This window comes from Caloenas nicobarica, chromosome 5, assembly GCF_036013445.1.
Source record: "Caloenas nicobarica isolate bCalNic1 chromosome 5, bCalNic1.hap1, whole genome shotgun sequence".
Classification (NCBI taxonomy): Eukaryota; Metazoa; Chordata; class Aves; order Columbiformes; family Columbidae; genus Caloenas; species Caloenas nicobarica.
Window position 1 is genome coordinate 54,341,389 of NC_088249.1, and position 14,864 is coordinate 54,356,252.

At 42.4% G+C, this 14,864-nt stretch overlaps 1 protein-coding gene across 2 annotated transcripts in view; it reads left to right on the plus strand.

Moving 5' to 3' along the window:
• Nucleotides 1-1,853: 1,853 nt before the first annotated feature.
• PLEKHA7 (pleckstrin homology domain containing A7) overlaps nucleotides 1,854-14,864 on the plus strand; it is a 155,193-nt gene continuing 142,182 nt past the window's right edge. For both annotated transcript variants that reach the window (XM_065635470.1, XM_065635471.1), the window contains exons 1-3: nucleotides 1,854-1,936; nucleotides 2,084-2,160; nucleotides 2,320-2,377. In XM_065635470.1, coding sequence (XP_065491542.1) covers nucleotides 1,854-1,936; nucleotides 2,084-2,160; nucleotides 2,320-2,377 — 218 coding nt within the window. The remainder of the gene's footprint in view (nucleotides 1,937-2,083; nucleotides 2,161-2,319; nucleotides 2,378-14,864) is intronic.

A 14,864-nucleotide genomic window follows, 5' to 3' on the forward strand; every position in this document is an offset into this window, starting at 1 on the left:
CCCTTATTTAATAGTTTCCTTCTACGCTGAGCTAGCAAACATCCCCTTTCCTGGCTCTTTGATCCTTCCCTCTCCCCGGTATCAGAACAGCAAAACCCCGCAGAGCCATGCTTGGCTCTACCACTGCTGCTCTCATTGAGAGAAGCAGGTGAAGGATTTCCCTACCCTGACCCCCCCTTGGCTTTCTCAGCCTCCTCTTCTGCTGCAATTATCTTCCCTGCCAATCTGATGCTGGGAGGCACAGGCTGGGACTCCTCACCTAGAACCCCAGGCACCAGTACAGCTTAGGGGTGGACCTGCTGGAGAGCAGCATTGCAGAAGACCTGGGAGTTCTGGTCAACAACAGGATGACCATGAGTCAACAATGTGCCCTTGTGGCCAAGCAGGCCAACAGTACCTGGGGTGCATTAGGAAGAGTGCGACCAGCAGGTCAAGGGAGGTTCTCCTTCCCTTCTATGCTGCCCTGGTGAGGCTGCATCTGGATACTGCGTCCAGTTCTGGGCTCCCAGTTTAGGAAGGACATGGAATTACTGGAGGGAGTCCAGCAGTGGGCTACAAAGATGATTAGGGGTCTGGAGCATCTTTCTTATGAGGAGAGACTGAGAGAGCTGGGTCTGTTCAGCCTGGAGAAGGGTGAGAGAGGATCTCATCAATGCTTATATCTCAAGGGTAGATGTCAAAAGGATGAGACCAGACTCCTTTCAGTGGTGCCCAATGATAGGATAAGGAGCAATAAGCACAGACTGAAGCACAGGAGGTTCCATATAAACATGAGGAGAAACTTCTTTACTTTGAGGGTGACAGAGCCCTGGAACAGGCTGCCCAGAGAGGCTGTGGAGTCTCCTTCTCTGGAGACATTCAAAACCTGCCTGGATGCATTCCTGTGTGATCTGCTCCAGGTGAACCTGCTTTAGCAGGTGGGTTGGACTAGATGATCTCCAGAGGTCCCTTCCAACCCTAACGATTCTGCGATATTCTCTAGTGACTGCAGCTTTGCCTGGAGCACTTAACTCTGTCCTTAGCTGCAGCTTCACTGTGCGCCAGCACCGGTAGAAAACTTGATGTCACAAGTCTGAGCTTGGAGGGATGATGTGCAACTTAAATTCACCTGGCAGGCTCTCTCGTTACCACTCCCTCCTTTTCTAGGTTATTGATGAATACAGGGGTTGGCACAGGTCCCTTGCGATATTGGTGACAGCTCTACTTGCCAACTGACTGTTATCGACTCCGCTTTTAACCTTCCAGCCATCGTCCCTCAAAACTGAGGTTCAAAGTCCCTATGGCCTTTCTCTCCTCACCTTCCACCCTTGCTGAGAGTATCCCGGGACACGGTGGAAGTCAAGTGCAATCACACCCGTACTGATGCTCCCTTTTGTCCAGTTCTGGGTGGCAGCCGGGTGACTGGCGCAGGAGATTGATCCGGCCTCTTCACGGAACGGAGATCGTCTCCAAGGACGTGCCCCCTCCCTGTCAGACCGTGGAGCCGCTCCTGTCCCCGCGGTGCGCCGCTCGCTTCCGAGCCCGCGTCCCTGCGTCCTGCGACGCGGGGGTGACCCCGGCGGCTGCCGCGCGGGGACGGGGCCACCGGCCCACGCAGGACTCGGGGTGGGGGGCGCGGGCCCGCGGCGGACAAAGGCGGCCGGCGCCACCTCAGGCTCCCGCCGCCCCAGCCCTCTCCCCGGGGCGGGCGCCGGCCCCCTGACGGGCGGGAGGTGTCGCCCCTTGCCCGCGCCGGGGCGCCGCGCCTCCGGCGGCCGCGGTGGCGCTGCCGAGCAGAGCCGGGCGCTGGGCGCCGAGCGCCGGCCGCCCGCCCGCACCCCCTCCCCGGCCGGCTGGCTGCGCGCACCGCGAACATGGCGGCGGCGGTGGGGCGGGACACTCTACCTGAGCACTGGTCCTACGGCGTCTGCAAGGACGGGCGAGTCTTCTTCATCGAGTAAGGGGGCGCCGGCGGGCGGGGGCGCCGAGGGAAGGGGTGCGGGGGTGGAGGGTGGCCCCGCTCCCGCCGCTGCCTGCCCGCCTCCCGCCCGCCTCCCGCCCGCAGGCACTAACAGGTGCATGTTTTCCGCTTCTCCCCCCACAGCGACCTGACCCGCTCCACCACTTGGCTGCATCCTCGCACCGGGGAGCCCGTCAACTCCGGCCACATGATCCGCTCAGGTGGGTGCCCGGGGGCGGCGGGAAGGCTGCCCCGCCCGGCCCTCGCACCGCTAACGGCCGCTTCGCTCCCCCCCGCTCCAGTGAGGCACTTCGCGGGCGAAGTTCTCACCCCTCCTTCCCCGCTTTCTCTCTCTTTCCCTCTGTCCCCTTCCCTTGCAGACCTGCCCCGCGGATGGGAGGAGGGGTTCTCGGAGGAGGGCGCCAGCTACTTCATCGAGTGAGTAACTGCCCGGCCCCGCGGGGCGCGTTGGCGGCGCGGCCCTGGCCCGGCCGCGGGGCCGCCTCAGGCGGGTGGGGGGGCGCCGGGCCGCTGCCGCCTCCAGCCGGCCCCCCGCCGCCTCCGGCCGGCCCCCGCCCGGCACGTCCGCCCGTTTAGTGAATGATCAACGCGAGGGAAAGTGACGAGCCGTGCGGTGTCGGATGGGGAAAGTTGGCTGCCGGGCGCGGCTGCTGCGGGATCGCCGCCTGCCGCTCTCGGTGGCTAGCAACAGGTTTCCCCGGAGGCGGCTCTTCAGGCTTTTTTGTCTTTTTTTTCTTTTCTTGTGTATGCGTGTTGTTTCTCTCCCTCCTTCCTGGTATTTAAAGTGCGTTTTGCGGCAGGTGGAGCAATGCATTGCTGAGCGCCGGTCATGGTTGAAGGTGGATGGTATTTTTTTTTTTTTTTTTCATTTATTTTAAATAGCTCGTGGTTGTGGATGCAGCATTGGGAAGTTTTGCAAACAGAAGGCTTTCAGTGTTTCTTTCCAGAGAGAGGGCTGAACAGATGAACTCGCCTTGCCTGGTGGTGGCCATCCTATCTTTCATGTGCCATATCTTATTCAGAGAACAGTTAAAAACTTGATATGTGCTGCCTGTTAAGGCTCTTTTACTCTATGAGATGCAAGCGTGTTGCAGTAAAAGAGGATAACTAAGAGAATTTCTTTCAAACATTACTATGTAAGGCTTTTTACATCAGTGTTTACGTTTGTAAAAGCAGAGTTTTAATCAAATCAGTAAAACTTTGGTACGCCCTGGATATAGAGTTGTGTGTCACTTATGATGTCTTAGCATTTTCCTTTGGAAATCTGGATGTGTGATAAATTCAGTGAAACTAACAGAAAAGGATTGGAAAACACTCAGACTATTTTACTGCTTCCGTGCAGGACCGGAATGGTTAACCCAGGTCATTAGGTACAGTCCCCTATAACTGCTGACAACTGTGTCACAGATGTCTAGTTTTGAAATGCTTGCAGAGTGATATGCTCCAAAACCTTTGAGAAGCGTGAGGTTGAATACCTCAGCTGAATACCACTTAGAGCAGCCATCCTGTAACTGTGGCCCGTGTGTTGAAAGGAAGGAATAAGAGTTCTTCTGGTTACATAGGTGGCTGATGGAACTCTAAGGTAACTGTGCAGTCTGTAAATGTATAGTAGACAGATCTTTTACACAGGTACATCAACACAAACTTGTAGGAATGCATCTGTTTGTCTTTCTGTCCTTTCCAGGAGCTTACTAGTGCAATTTTAGAACAGCGCAGGTTTCTTTTCCCAGCTGCTCTATTTGGAAGACCACACTCTTGTGGTCTTGTTTGTCAGGCAATTACAAAACTTTTAATTTCTGATCTGTTAAATTATAGCTGTGTGCGGTCATAACTTGTGCTAATAGCATTCTTTAGCTTGGGCTGGAAGTGCTGCAGGAAATGAAATATGGAATGGCGCGTGTATTTTATATAGCAGTTGGATAAACTTGACCATCTTTAGCCAAGTGAAGTTTTGCGAGGAGCAACAGCATTTTTTTGACATAAATCTGTTCAGCTGCATTGCTTCAGACCAAAGATTCACCTGATACAGGATCCTCTTCAGCAGTGATAATTCCCCCAGCACTGCACTGGCCTCTCTGTTTTCAGCTCAGAGGCTTCCTTAGCCAAGTGGAATTTCTCAGGTTTTCTTCCTTGAACATATGGAGCTCCCCTTGGGCTCAAATAAACATCAGCACCCTTAGATGAGGATTTCCATACCTCACTGCTCTTCATTCCTCCTGTGTTGCTTCCACGTGATAAGTTCTCAGCTTACAGAAGAGGTCTCTAAACACATGATTTCACATGTTGTACTATTAAATTCCATTTTCTAGCATTCCAGCTCACAAAAAACATGAGCTCTTCTGTACAGCTACCCAGTCCTTTTTGTACTGGTGATAGTTTCCAGTCTGGTGTCATCCACAGAAATTTCATCAGCACGTTGTCACTCCTTAGGTACTAATTTATTGAAGAGTGTCAGGAGGAATGCTACAAGTAACTCTTCTCTTGTGCTGATTTCCACTATTAAGACAACTTATTGTAGTTTTTGCCCTTTGGTCAATTTCTTTATGTATCTTGTAAGTCTTATTCCTATTTTAAATATTATTTAAGTATTATTTCTTTAATGAAAGGAAAGTGTTACTAAGTAGTATTTCTATCCTAAATAATTTCATGTGGGACACAGTATCAAACATTTTATTTAAATGTATATAGGCTAATTCCACTTACATAACTGCAGTAATCAAAATGTTAGATGAAACATTGGGTGTGAGCCATATTTGACTTAAATGGACACAGGATTAAACTTTTTTTTTACTTCCTTCAATACTCTGGACAACCTTGAAACATTGTATAGTAAAACAAAGGTTTATAAGCTGGTTGAGTTTAATATCAAATCCAGGCAAGCTTTTCTCCCCCTTCCACATACTGGGACTTCGAAAATTTCCAGAACTCCGCTTCTGATGGACAGAAGCTTTCAAAATTATTGTGCTCTGGTTTATAACGTGTGGGATTTTTATGTGTGTGTCAGTGCTGTTCTATGGCTAAGCAGCTGTCCTGTAGTTTAAGGGGGACTGTTTTCTCTTTCGTTATTTACTTGAGATGTTTGCATGAAATCACATCCCCTTTAGTCTTGTTTTGCTCAACTAAATAAACTGGGTTCTTTGTCTGGCCCTTTAAAAAGGGCTCTACTTCTGTCTGATTACCCTGTAGTTCTTCTCTGCACCTCTTGCAATATGAAGTAATCTTTGTTGTACAGAATTGTATGCTGGAATGAGCTTTTGTGAGCCTCTCAAACAACAGAAGTGCTTTCTTGGCTCTCAGAATTTCTCAGCTTTCTGCATTTTAGTTTGTTTGCCTATTTGGGGAAGACACCCACACTGACAGCACATGCGAATGCTGCCAATTGACTGATACATCCAGATCTTTCTTTTCTTTTGCTGCTTTAACTTTTAAGACTCTATATTAGGAAGTCATGTATGAAGCTACATTCTAGTTCTTCCCACTTATGCATATCCACATCTTCCTGAATGATTTTCTCTGTTCTGATTATTCTTCAGGTTTCTTTGATAGTGGCAAACCCTATTAGTGCAGCCCTGCCTTGTATCGTGAAATCACTAAATAAAACATTAAATAAATCATGCATAAACTGATTTTTCTGGATCTCCATTTGGTAGCTTTGGTAAAAATTTCAGTGTTTCTTCTGTGGCTTATTTGCAATTTTTCAATAGCTTGTGCTAAGAAGAAAACGGGATAACTCTATACAATTTTATGTCTTTCCACATACATAGCCTCACCATCGTTGTTACTCTTAATCAAAGAAAGACGTGGCATAATCACCTGCACTCAATATAGGTACCAATTAGGAAAGGTTGCAATTTGGTTACTGTTGCCTGTGAACTGTTAGACTTTTGTCATCAATGTTACTTCATCTTTTCTTTGACTGACAAAAATGTGTAAAAGTGAGCAATTTGCCTTTTTTTTTTTTAAACCAAAAAATTGGAGTGTGTCATTTGTTTGGTATGCCAACCTTTGATCTGTTTTAAGAGGAATATTGATTTAATCGTGTTCATAGGACTGGATGTTTCGTTGTCTGAAAGTATCCTGGATCTTGCATTTTCTGACTTGGAGTGCCGAGGACAGGACAGCTTGCGCTACTCTTTTCCATCTCTTTGTTTGTTTGTTTTCATTGCTGATGTTTTTGAAATATGTTGTGTTTGTTGGGCAACTGCTTTATGTTAGAGACACTGCAGAAAGGTAGTTGTTGCTGAGCCTGTGTGGAATTGAATGAGGACTTGACAACACTTGCTCTGGTTTGTTTCTGGTAGTTGGGTTGCTGATGTGTGGTGGTAAGTGTGGTTGGCAGACTAATTTTGGGAAAGGAGATATGATGTGGGGAAAATAGTGACTGATGGAAAAACAGTGCATGTATACATTATAGTTCAGGCTTTTGTTTCCATTTGCTTATTTTTCTGATAATCCAAAAGACTTAAGGAAGGTGGAAAGCTTTGAAAGTGTGGAATGCTTTTTTTGTTACCTTCTTATAGCTTTGAAAGATTGTGATGAGTATTTATGCAATAGGATCCATTCTTCCACTATTAAATACATAACTGGCTTGTATTAATGTATGTTAAAAAAAAGTACTGCTGCTATAGATATTGTTTTAGAACACTGCAATAATATTGCACATCTCAAAGGTAATATTGCATTCAAATTGTAGCCTAAATAAGAACAAAAAAGTGGAAATCAGCACTTAAACAAAGGGTTAACTTCAGATATTTATTTCTGAAATCAGTTTTTAGTCCAACTTGGCCTCTTCTTCAGGTAACAGTGGATGTACAAGAAACAAAACTTCATATGAAATTGCCATTGTTCATAGCCATAGTGTGTAACTGTTTGCAGCCGTTATTCTTTATTTCATTTATTTAGCTTTTACTGTGTGTAGGAAATGTGCATGGTATGTGTTTCAAGTATTTGGAAATAGTAAAAGAGCAAAGAACACAGAAGTTGGTGATCACCAAGTCTGCCGTTGTAACTTTGGTTCGTTCAGATACTGTGTCACCGAAAACCACAGAGGAGCTCAGATTCACCCACTGTGAGCTATAGATGATACCCAGTTAATGATTATTTAATCACAGAAGCCCAAAGAGGAAGAGACCATCTGCATTACTGAGTTCAGTCCTTCTGATTATTTGATAAGATTGTTTTATAATCTCATTAATAAATTTAATCAACAGGTTTCTTTTGCCCTGCAGAAATTCCTGTCTTTCCCGCTCTTAGTAGGATGTCGGAGACTTTTTTTGTAGCTGTTTAGTTGGGCTAAAGTAAGACTGTATGTGTTTCATGATCTGCTATATATACTTTTTTTTTTCTTGCTCTATTTTCTGTGATGGTTATTGCTGTAGAAGCAAAAGATACTGGGGCACTTAAATACTGAGTAAAGAGTAGTGATGTCCCTCTTAATGAATCTTCAATAAAGATTACGTCTTTTGTGGTTCTTGAAATCATGCTTAGGTAAAAGGTCTTAATTAGTGAATATGGAAGTACACAAACCGAAATGAAATCCACCTGTGAGGTGGCCTATGAAGTACTTCACTCTGTCATTGTTGTGGATAAACAGTTTGAGTTGTGTGGAGTTACTGAAGTAAAATAAAAATTATGTGGCTGGAACCACATGAGAACTTCACTAACCAAAAGTGAAGATGTTTACACCATCCCTAGCAAATTTGAGGACAGTCTCTGGCAAAATGGAAGGTGTTTGTGTGCTATAAAATGTCACGGAGAAACTTTTACGGAAAGAAACCTGGACTGGTTCCACAGCAATGGGTAAAGCTGTAGTTTGGATGAATCTTGAGAGGCACCATGTGCAGCAATCTGTAGGTTGTGACTGGTTACTAGAATTCAGTCAGGAGTTGTCCTTGAGGGGACTAGACTTCATTGAGGTACTTCGTATGGGTGGAAAAATGGATATGAAATTGAGAAGTGGAAGGAAAATCTTAGAACGGGCTTCCGTGTTGGAATACGAGGGCGGTGGAGCTGTTGGTGTCCTGCAGGTCTGCAGAAGCGTTAGACGGTCTTGGGCGGCCCCTGCTGGTTCACTGCAGGGAATTGGGCAGCAAGAGAAAAGCTGCCAGGGCGGGGGTCAGTCTGTGTTGGGGCTTTTAATTATTATTTTAAAATTTATTGGAAGAAAGTGTTCCATTTGTGCAGTGGGAAAAAAAAGAACGATACACACTAAAAGTAAATAGTACTGCTTGTACAAGTTTCTCTGTGTCTCTCCTCTCATTCTTTGTTCTCCAGTTTGGGGCTTGATCAGACAACCTGTGTAATAAATTTTGCTCTACTGGATCGTGAACAGAAGTGAACTAGGAACGTTGGACCCGCTAGGTAGAGACAGTAGCTGTGTTTCATTCAGATTGGGGAAGCAATTAAATGTCCTTTTTGATGAAAGAGAGATCACTCATATGAGTGAAGTAAATGCTGATAGATTTGTACTCAGGCAGAGATTGCTGCCGATTGCAGTCAGCAAGAGAAGTAATTTGTAGTTCAGCTCTCAGAAAGCAGGAGAAGGGCCCGGTCATGCTACCCGAACTGCCGAGTGCCCTCTGGAAGAGCAAACGTGGAGCTTTGCATAAGGACAATGCCGTGTGTGGTTTGATTCAGCGACGGATATGAATGACAAGGAGCGCTGTGTGCATTCCTGGGGGAGGGAGGAGTACGTAAGGGGAGGTGCTGGGTTTGTTTGTTTTTAAAGCAAGGCTGCACCAAAAAGTACTTAATTTGGTTTGTCAGTCCTTGCTTGCCTTTCTTCTAAAATATACATGTGCTGGAAAACTGAATTTTGACTACTTGAGGGGCCAGCAAGGATGACATACACTTAAAGCATAGTTTGTATTAGCTTCAGATGGTTTTTGAGTGTTAAATGCTTCTGAAATTCAAAGTTGTCTGGGGAACAGAGGAACATTCTTTTGTTCTGGTTAGGGTTATACAACTTGTGTTGTAGCTCAGAAACAAGGGTCCAAACAGGTTCTCCAGAGCTGCTGGCTTCCACATTTTGTTCAGTATATGTTCTAGCTGCTTTGACATAAATCTGTCAGAAAAAGTGTTCATTCAGCCTCTTTCCTGAAGTAGTGTCCACTTCTGCATTCATTGAATGCGTGTTCAGGTGAGCATGTGTGTGTTTTAGGAAGCTGTACCTTGCAGCGAGGGTTTCAATATTTGTGCAAGTCTGTCTAAAATAGAAACATTAAAAATAAATATAGTTGTATTAGGTAGGTATTGCTGTGGCATTAAAAATAGTTTTGGTAATCCTGTGTTACATTTCAGACTGCTTTTAGAAGTGTGCAATATGTCTGCCACACAGATGAGGAAATAGATAACCTATTCAACACTTTTAATTTTGTTTTATTTTTTACCTATTATCTACCAGAGAAGAGAGAATCACAAGTATTTGGGACAGCAGAATCTTGATATTAATACTACACATTTTGTTGAAGAAGGTGGCTTCTTCAATCTCTCAGTAGCCGTTAAACTGTCTAGCAACTGGACCTAGTTAAAAGGATTACCTGTCTGCAGGCAGATGTATAATGCAAGATATTTTTGTATTTATAATGGGAGGAAACAAAAAAGTACCTTTTCCAGGCGAGTCTGGCAATACTAAACAATCTTAGCAAGTGCTTTGGTAAAGAGAGAAGTGTGTACTGTGAATTACATGGTTGCAGGGTTTTCTCCTGGGTTCTATGCCCTGCATTTTTCCCATTGCTCTGTTTGCTGCAGATGGATTATACTAAAATGAGTTTTCATTTCTCTACGGATCAAAGTTTGCCATAATTTCAAATATTTACATTCATCGGTACAGATTAAATGTACTGCTTTAGTACTGTAGTGCTGCACCTCTGCAAAGACCAACTTGAATAATGCGGCGTCACATTTACTTAATATCACATCCGATTCTATCCAGTACGAGTATACCTTCCCATTTACTGTTAAATCTAATTTGTTTCGTCTGTGCCTCCTAGATGTGCTTTTTTTTTTTTTTTTTTGACGACCTTGTCTTGGATAACGGTAAAAGATGGGGCTAAAACCTCATTTTATTTGTAGTTTAATTGTCTTTTCCTGCAGCATTATGAGATGGTTTTACAAGGTCTGCTCCGAGATATTGTCCTTAGAAGCAGAACTTTTAATTTAAAAGCAGATTTGTAATTAAAGTTGTTAAAATCCAAGAGGAATCTGGTTAAGCGCCCAACCCTTTTCTTTTTGATTGTCTGCCACGCAGTGCTTGGCAACATGACTAACTTGTCTAGACAGGTACAAAGGCTTGTTACCAATACATAGTAGGTATGTGCTTTTCTGCCTGAAGTTTTCTGTTTAAACCCTTCTTTTCCTTATTGCCTATCTGTATCTTTAAAGATTTTATCTTTAGTTTAATAAAAAGTACAACCAAAACCAAAACGTTTAAAATGAGATTTGGATACACTGCTGAATTGAAGCATTTAAGTAATACTGGATTTAATTTACAATTCTTTGTCGAGTGAGAATTTTTATTATATTTTTATTTACTTCCTCGAGCCCAAATAATCCTGAACTAAGAGCAGAGTGCTGAGCAGTTTGAAAATACATGTTGGTTCTGCAACATGCAGGTAATTTTTTTCCAGGAGCTCTGTATAGACTGTGATTGTCAAATATGACTATGCAGAAAAGCTGCTGTTAATTTTCTACTTTATTTCATCTGAAAAAATGTAGAGTTACTGGCTTTTTGTGAGCTGCATATTTGTTTCAAAGTGTCGTAGTTTCACAGTCACCTTCAAACTAGCAAATGCTTGAGCATTTCATGTTTACTTGGTTCTTTGCTTTTTGTACTTATTTGCCTGTCCTTTTTCTCAGTGGAAGACTCATTTTTATTAACTGAAGATATTGGTATTAATATAATGGAGAGCAATGAGAAAGTAGAGGCACCATTCGTTTATCAAGCAGTGTAAATCAGAGGGCAAAAAAGCAAATGTAATTTATTTCCTTCAAGTAAGTGTCTTTTTAAGCCAATTTTGAGGTGTTTTAAATGTGTGCTTGGCAGGTTAACCTCTTAGTGCTTGAGTTTCATTCTACTTTGGATCAAAGGAAAAGAAATGAGGCTTATCCTAACACCTAGAATAATAAATCTGTTAGATCTATTTCAGGAGAATGTTTAAATGCATCTGCAGACAGAACTATGCTAATTGGTGTGATTCACTATATGTAATTTTCACTGGTTGGTGAAGCAGCATTAGTAATATTTTCATTACGTTTTTCTGAAGATCAGTAGTTATAACATTAGCTGTTTGCATGGTGAGATAAGACTGACAAAATCTAGATGTAGATGGTTGTTCCACAGGGGACATGGTGGTTCAACACCGTGTTGAATTGCCTGGACTAAATTAAAATTAAATTAATAAAAGTTAGCTGCAAAAATGTTGAAAACAATTTTTCTTAGACGGCAGTTATCACACATTTTATATTGTTACCATCTCAGGGTACCAGCCTTTTTTTTTTTTTTTTTTTTTTCTTCATTTAAAGAGAGTCATTTGTGAACATGCCATTTTTTAATGTAAAGTTGTTGCTTGCTTTCCAGTTAAGACAATAATCTTGCCAAGTGACTTGAAAAATTGTTTTTATTTCCTTCCTTGCAAATAGCCGATGCTGTTCTTTAAATGCTACATTTGTGCTTTACTTTTTTAGCACATAAATACTTGAATATGTAAAACTATTTCAGATAGCAATAAGATTTATTCCTTCAACACTGTGTATGGTATTACTCCCAGTATTCAATTTTAGATAGCCTGACCTCTTTCCTTTTGGTCTTCCAGTTAGCTATGTAGTGAGTTGCAATTTGAGCTCAGTTATATTAAAAACAACAATAATGAAACAACAACAAAAAGAAACACCCAAATGACATATTTTTACTCATCTCATGTGAAATCATTATATAAAATCCTTTGAATAAATAGATTAGAGGTATCAAGTTGGGCTTTGATAGACTTATTTAACAGTGTATTTAGTCTTTTCAGTTGAAACGTGAAGTGATAAATCTTTACTTCATCAAGGTGTTAGTGTAACACTCTTCAGTGTCACTGGCTGGTTTTTCTCCTCTTACCAGTAACTTGTTTGAGGAGGAGGATGACAGCTAAATCTCCAGATAAACAATCTTGAGAGTTGCATATCCATGCCTTTAGAGAATATTGAATTGACAAAGGAAATACTGAAACAGCAGAACAGAGGAAGGAAAATTGAAATTACTGAGGTCTATGACAATGAAGTAAAACAGCACTTGCTTTTATGACTTTCAGTATACTTCCCTGTGTGGCATGTGACTGCTGGGCAATCAGCATGTGCTTGTTGGGCATGACATTCAGGTTTTGCTTTTGCATTTTTATTGCAGTTGAAAGATTAAAATCCAACACAGGTAGAAACATAAATTGCAGTTATTCCTGAAGTAAACATTACTAACCCAGAACATCCAGTGTCAAGGTTAAACACAAGATATGGAAATACATAATTAAGGCATTGAAACATACTACCTGCTATTTGCTATATGAGAACTGTCATATTGATGCAGAGTAGTCCTTGCTTAGAGATTTACAAATGATATGGACTTTTGACCTCTAGTAGTTGCCCTCTCCCTTACTGAGCAATTTGAAATGCTGCAACCATATTACTGGTTTTGCCAGGTGATCCAGAGAATTTCAGTAGAAATGTCTTCAAGTTTTGTATGAGATTTAAATATCCCTTGTACTTGATGGAATTCTGCTCTGCAAGGAAACATGCACTCCCGTATAGTGACTACAGTAAGGAATTGTAGAGTCATTTAGGTCGGAAAAGACTCTTAAGACCATTGAGTCCAACCATTAACCTTGCACTGCCAAGCCCGCTACCAAACCATGTCCTGTAGCGCCACATCTACATGTCTTTTGAACACCGCCAGGGATGGTGACTCAACTGCTTCCCTGGGCAGCCCATTCCAATGCCTGACAACCCCTTCCATGAAGTTTTTCCCAATATACAATCTAAACCTTCCCTGGAGCAACTTGAGGCTATTTCCTTTTGTTCTGTCATTTGTTACTTGGGAGAAGAGACCAACACTTGGTAAGTAGTCAAGGACTTTTCAGCTTCTCACACGGTGCCAGGTGCACAAGAAGCTGGGAGGGGGCACAGCTGGCCCAAAGAGGCCAAAGGGATATTCCACGCCATATGGTGTCACGCTTGGTATATATTTTGGGGGAAGAAGGTGAAGTGGGGGACATGTTCATAGTGATGGCATTTCATCTTCCCAAGTAACCATTATGTGTGATGGAGCCCAGCTTTCTTGGAGATGGCTGAACACCTGCCTGCTGATGGGAAGTAGTGAATGAATTTCTTGGTTTGCTTTGCTTGCATGCATGGCTTTTGCTTTACCTATTAAACTGCCTTTATCTCAACCCATAGGTTTTCTCACTTTCAGCCTTCTGATTCTCTCCCCCATCCCACTGTGGGGGGGTGAGTGAGCAGCTGCATAGTGCTTAGTTGCTGGCTGGGCTTAAACCACGACACATTAGTTTGAACTAGTTGCGGATAGATTATCAAATGGTACTGATAAATAAGATGGGCTAAAGAGAGAAGGAAGGAGGAAAATTGAAACTTCTGTGTATGGATAATGTGACTTTTCTCCTCCCTCACCAGAAAAACAGCAGTTAGAGAGAAGGGAGAGGTACAGGAGTTCAGTTTTTTACAGCTCATCTTCCTCGATGGATCTAATGGGGGAACTACAGCTGACAAATTAAGGGGTGTCTCTGATTACCAGCGTGCTGTGCCTGTGTCACTGTGGTAGGCAGACAGCAGAAGCTCAAGTAAACTGTGGTTTGTGGAAGTCAGATTAAGTGTTGCCTGAAATCTTAAAAAGAAGTAACTGCAGGTTGTGTTTTTAAGTAATGTGAATAGTAAAGCTACAAGAATTCTTGAATTATAGATGTACAGAAGAGAGTTTTGTTTGTGTAGGGAGATGAGAAGATGTGTGAATTTATGTTCAGGCTGTCATATTTTTATGATGAGGTACATTGTAAATAGGCCTGTTACACTTCTTTTTTTGTGGGGAATAGAAAAAAGTGAATTTTTATAGATAACAGCCTGTTAATGAATTTTATCTTTGTTTCCTTTAGAAAGAAAATTTCAGATGGTTTATTTCTGATACATTTTAAAGATTTCTATGATTAGAAGCACAATAAGAAATTCTGTAAATATGTGAATAAACTGTGATAATTCCAAATGAGATAATGCAGGTGGAGTCAGCTTAAGAACAAAGTTCAGCATCAACAATTTGTTTTCCCCAGAATGTTAATAATAAGTTAACTTTTGTTCCTTTCAATTTATCTTTCACGAATTCCATTAATGATAACAAACATTTTTTGTACCTGTTACAGGTTCTGTGTAATGGTTTTGGGTGAAACCAAGTTAGTGAAACATGCTGAGAATGCTGTTCTTGGTGAATTTTGACGTTTGTAAAGCATGTAGATGAAAAGATAAACTAAATTGAGCATGGTTATGTGTTCAATGGATTTAACAAAGTTCTTAAGTATTTTGTCACAAGCTTTCTTGGTTCTGCAGTAGTATAGAAATCTGAGAGATTGTTGACCTCTGCAAATATATTTAAAATTCTACTGTATTATTAATTTTTGTGTTTTATTCAATTCAGCAGCTTCCATGTCAATTAACTTGACGTTCCATTTATTTTTGTCTATCAAAGTTTGTAGTGAAAATGCTAAACTGCAATGTAAGACTTGTCTACCAGGGGGTGAGTAGAAATCCGAAGAAGGTGTGAATTCAGAGTGCTGTGGTCTGTGAGGAGTGCCCATGTGAAGATTTAGAGTGAGCAGTAGTGTTAGGAGAGCCCCGACATTTTCAGCTGTGTGCTTGTTTCTTACTTGTA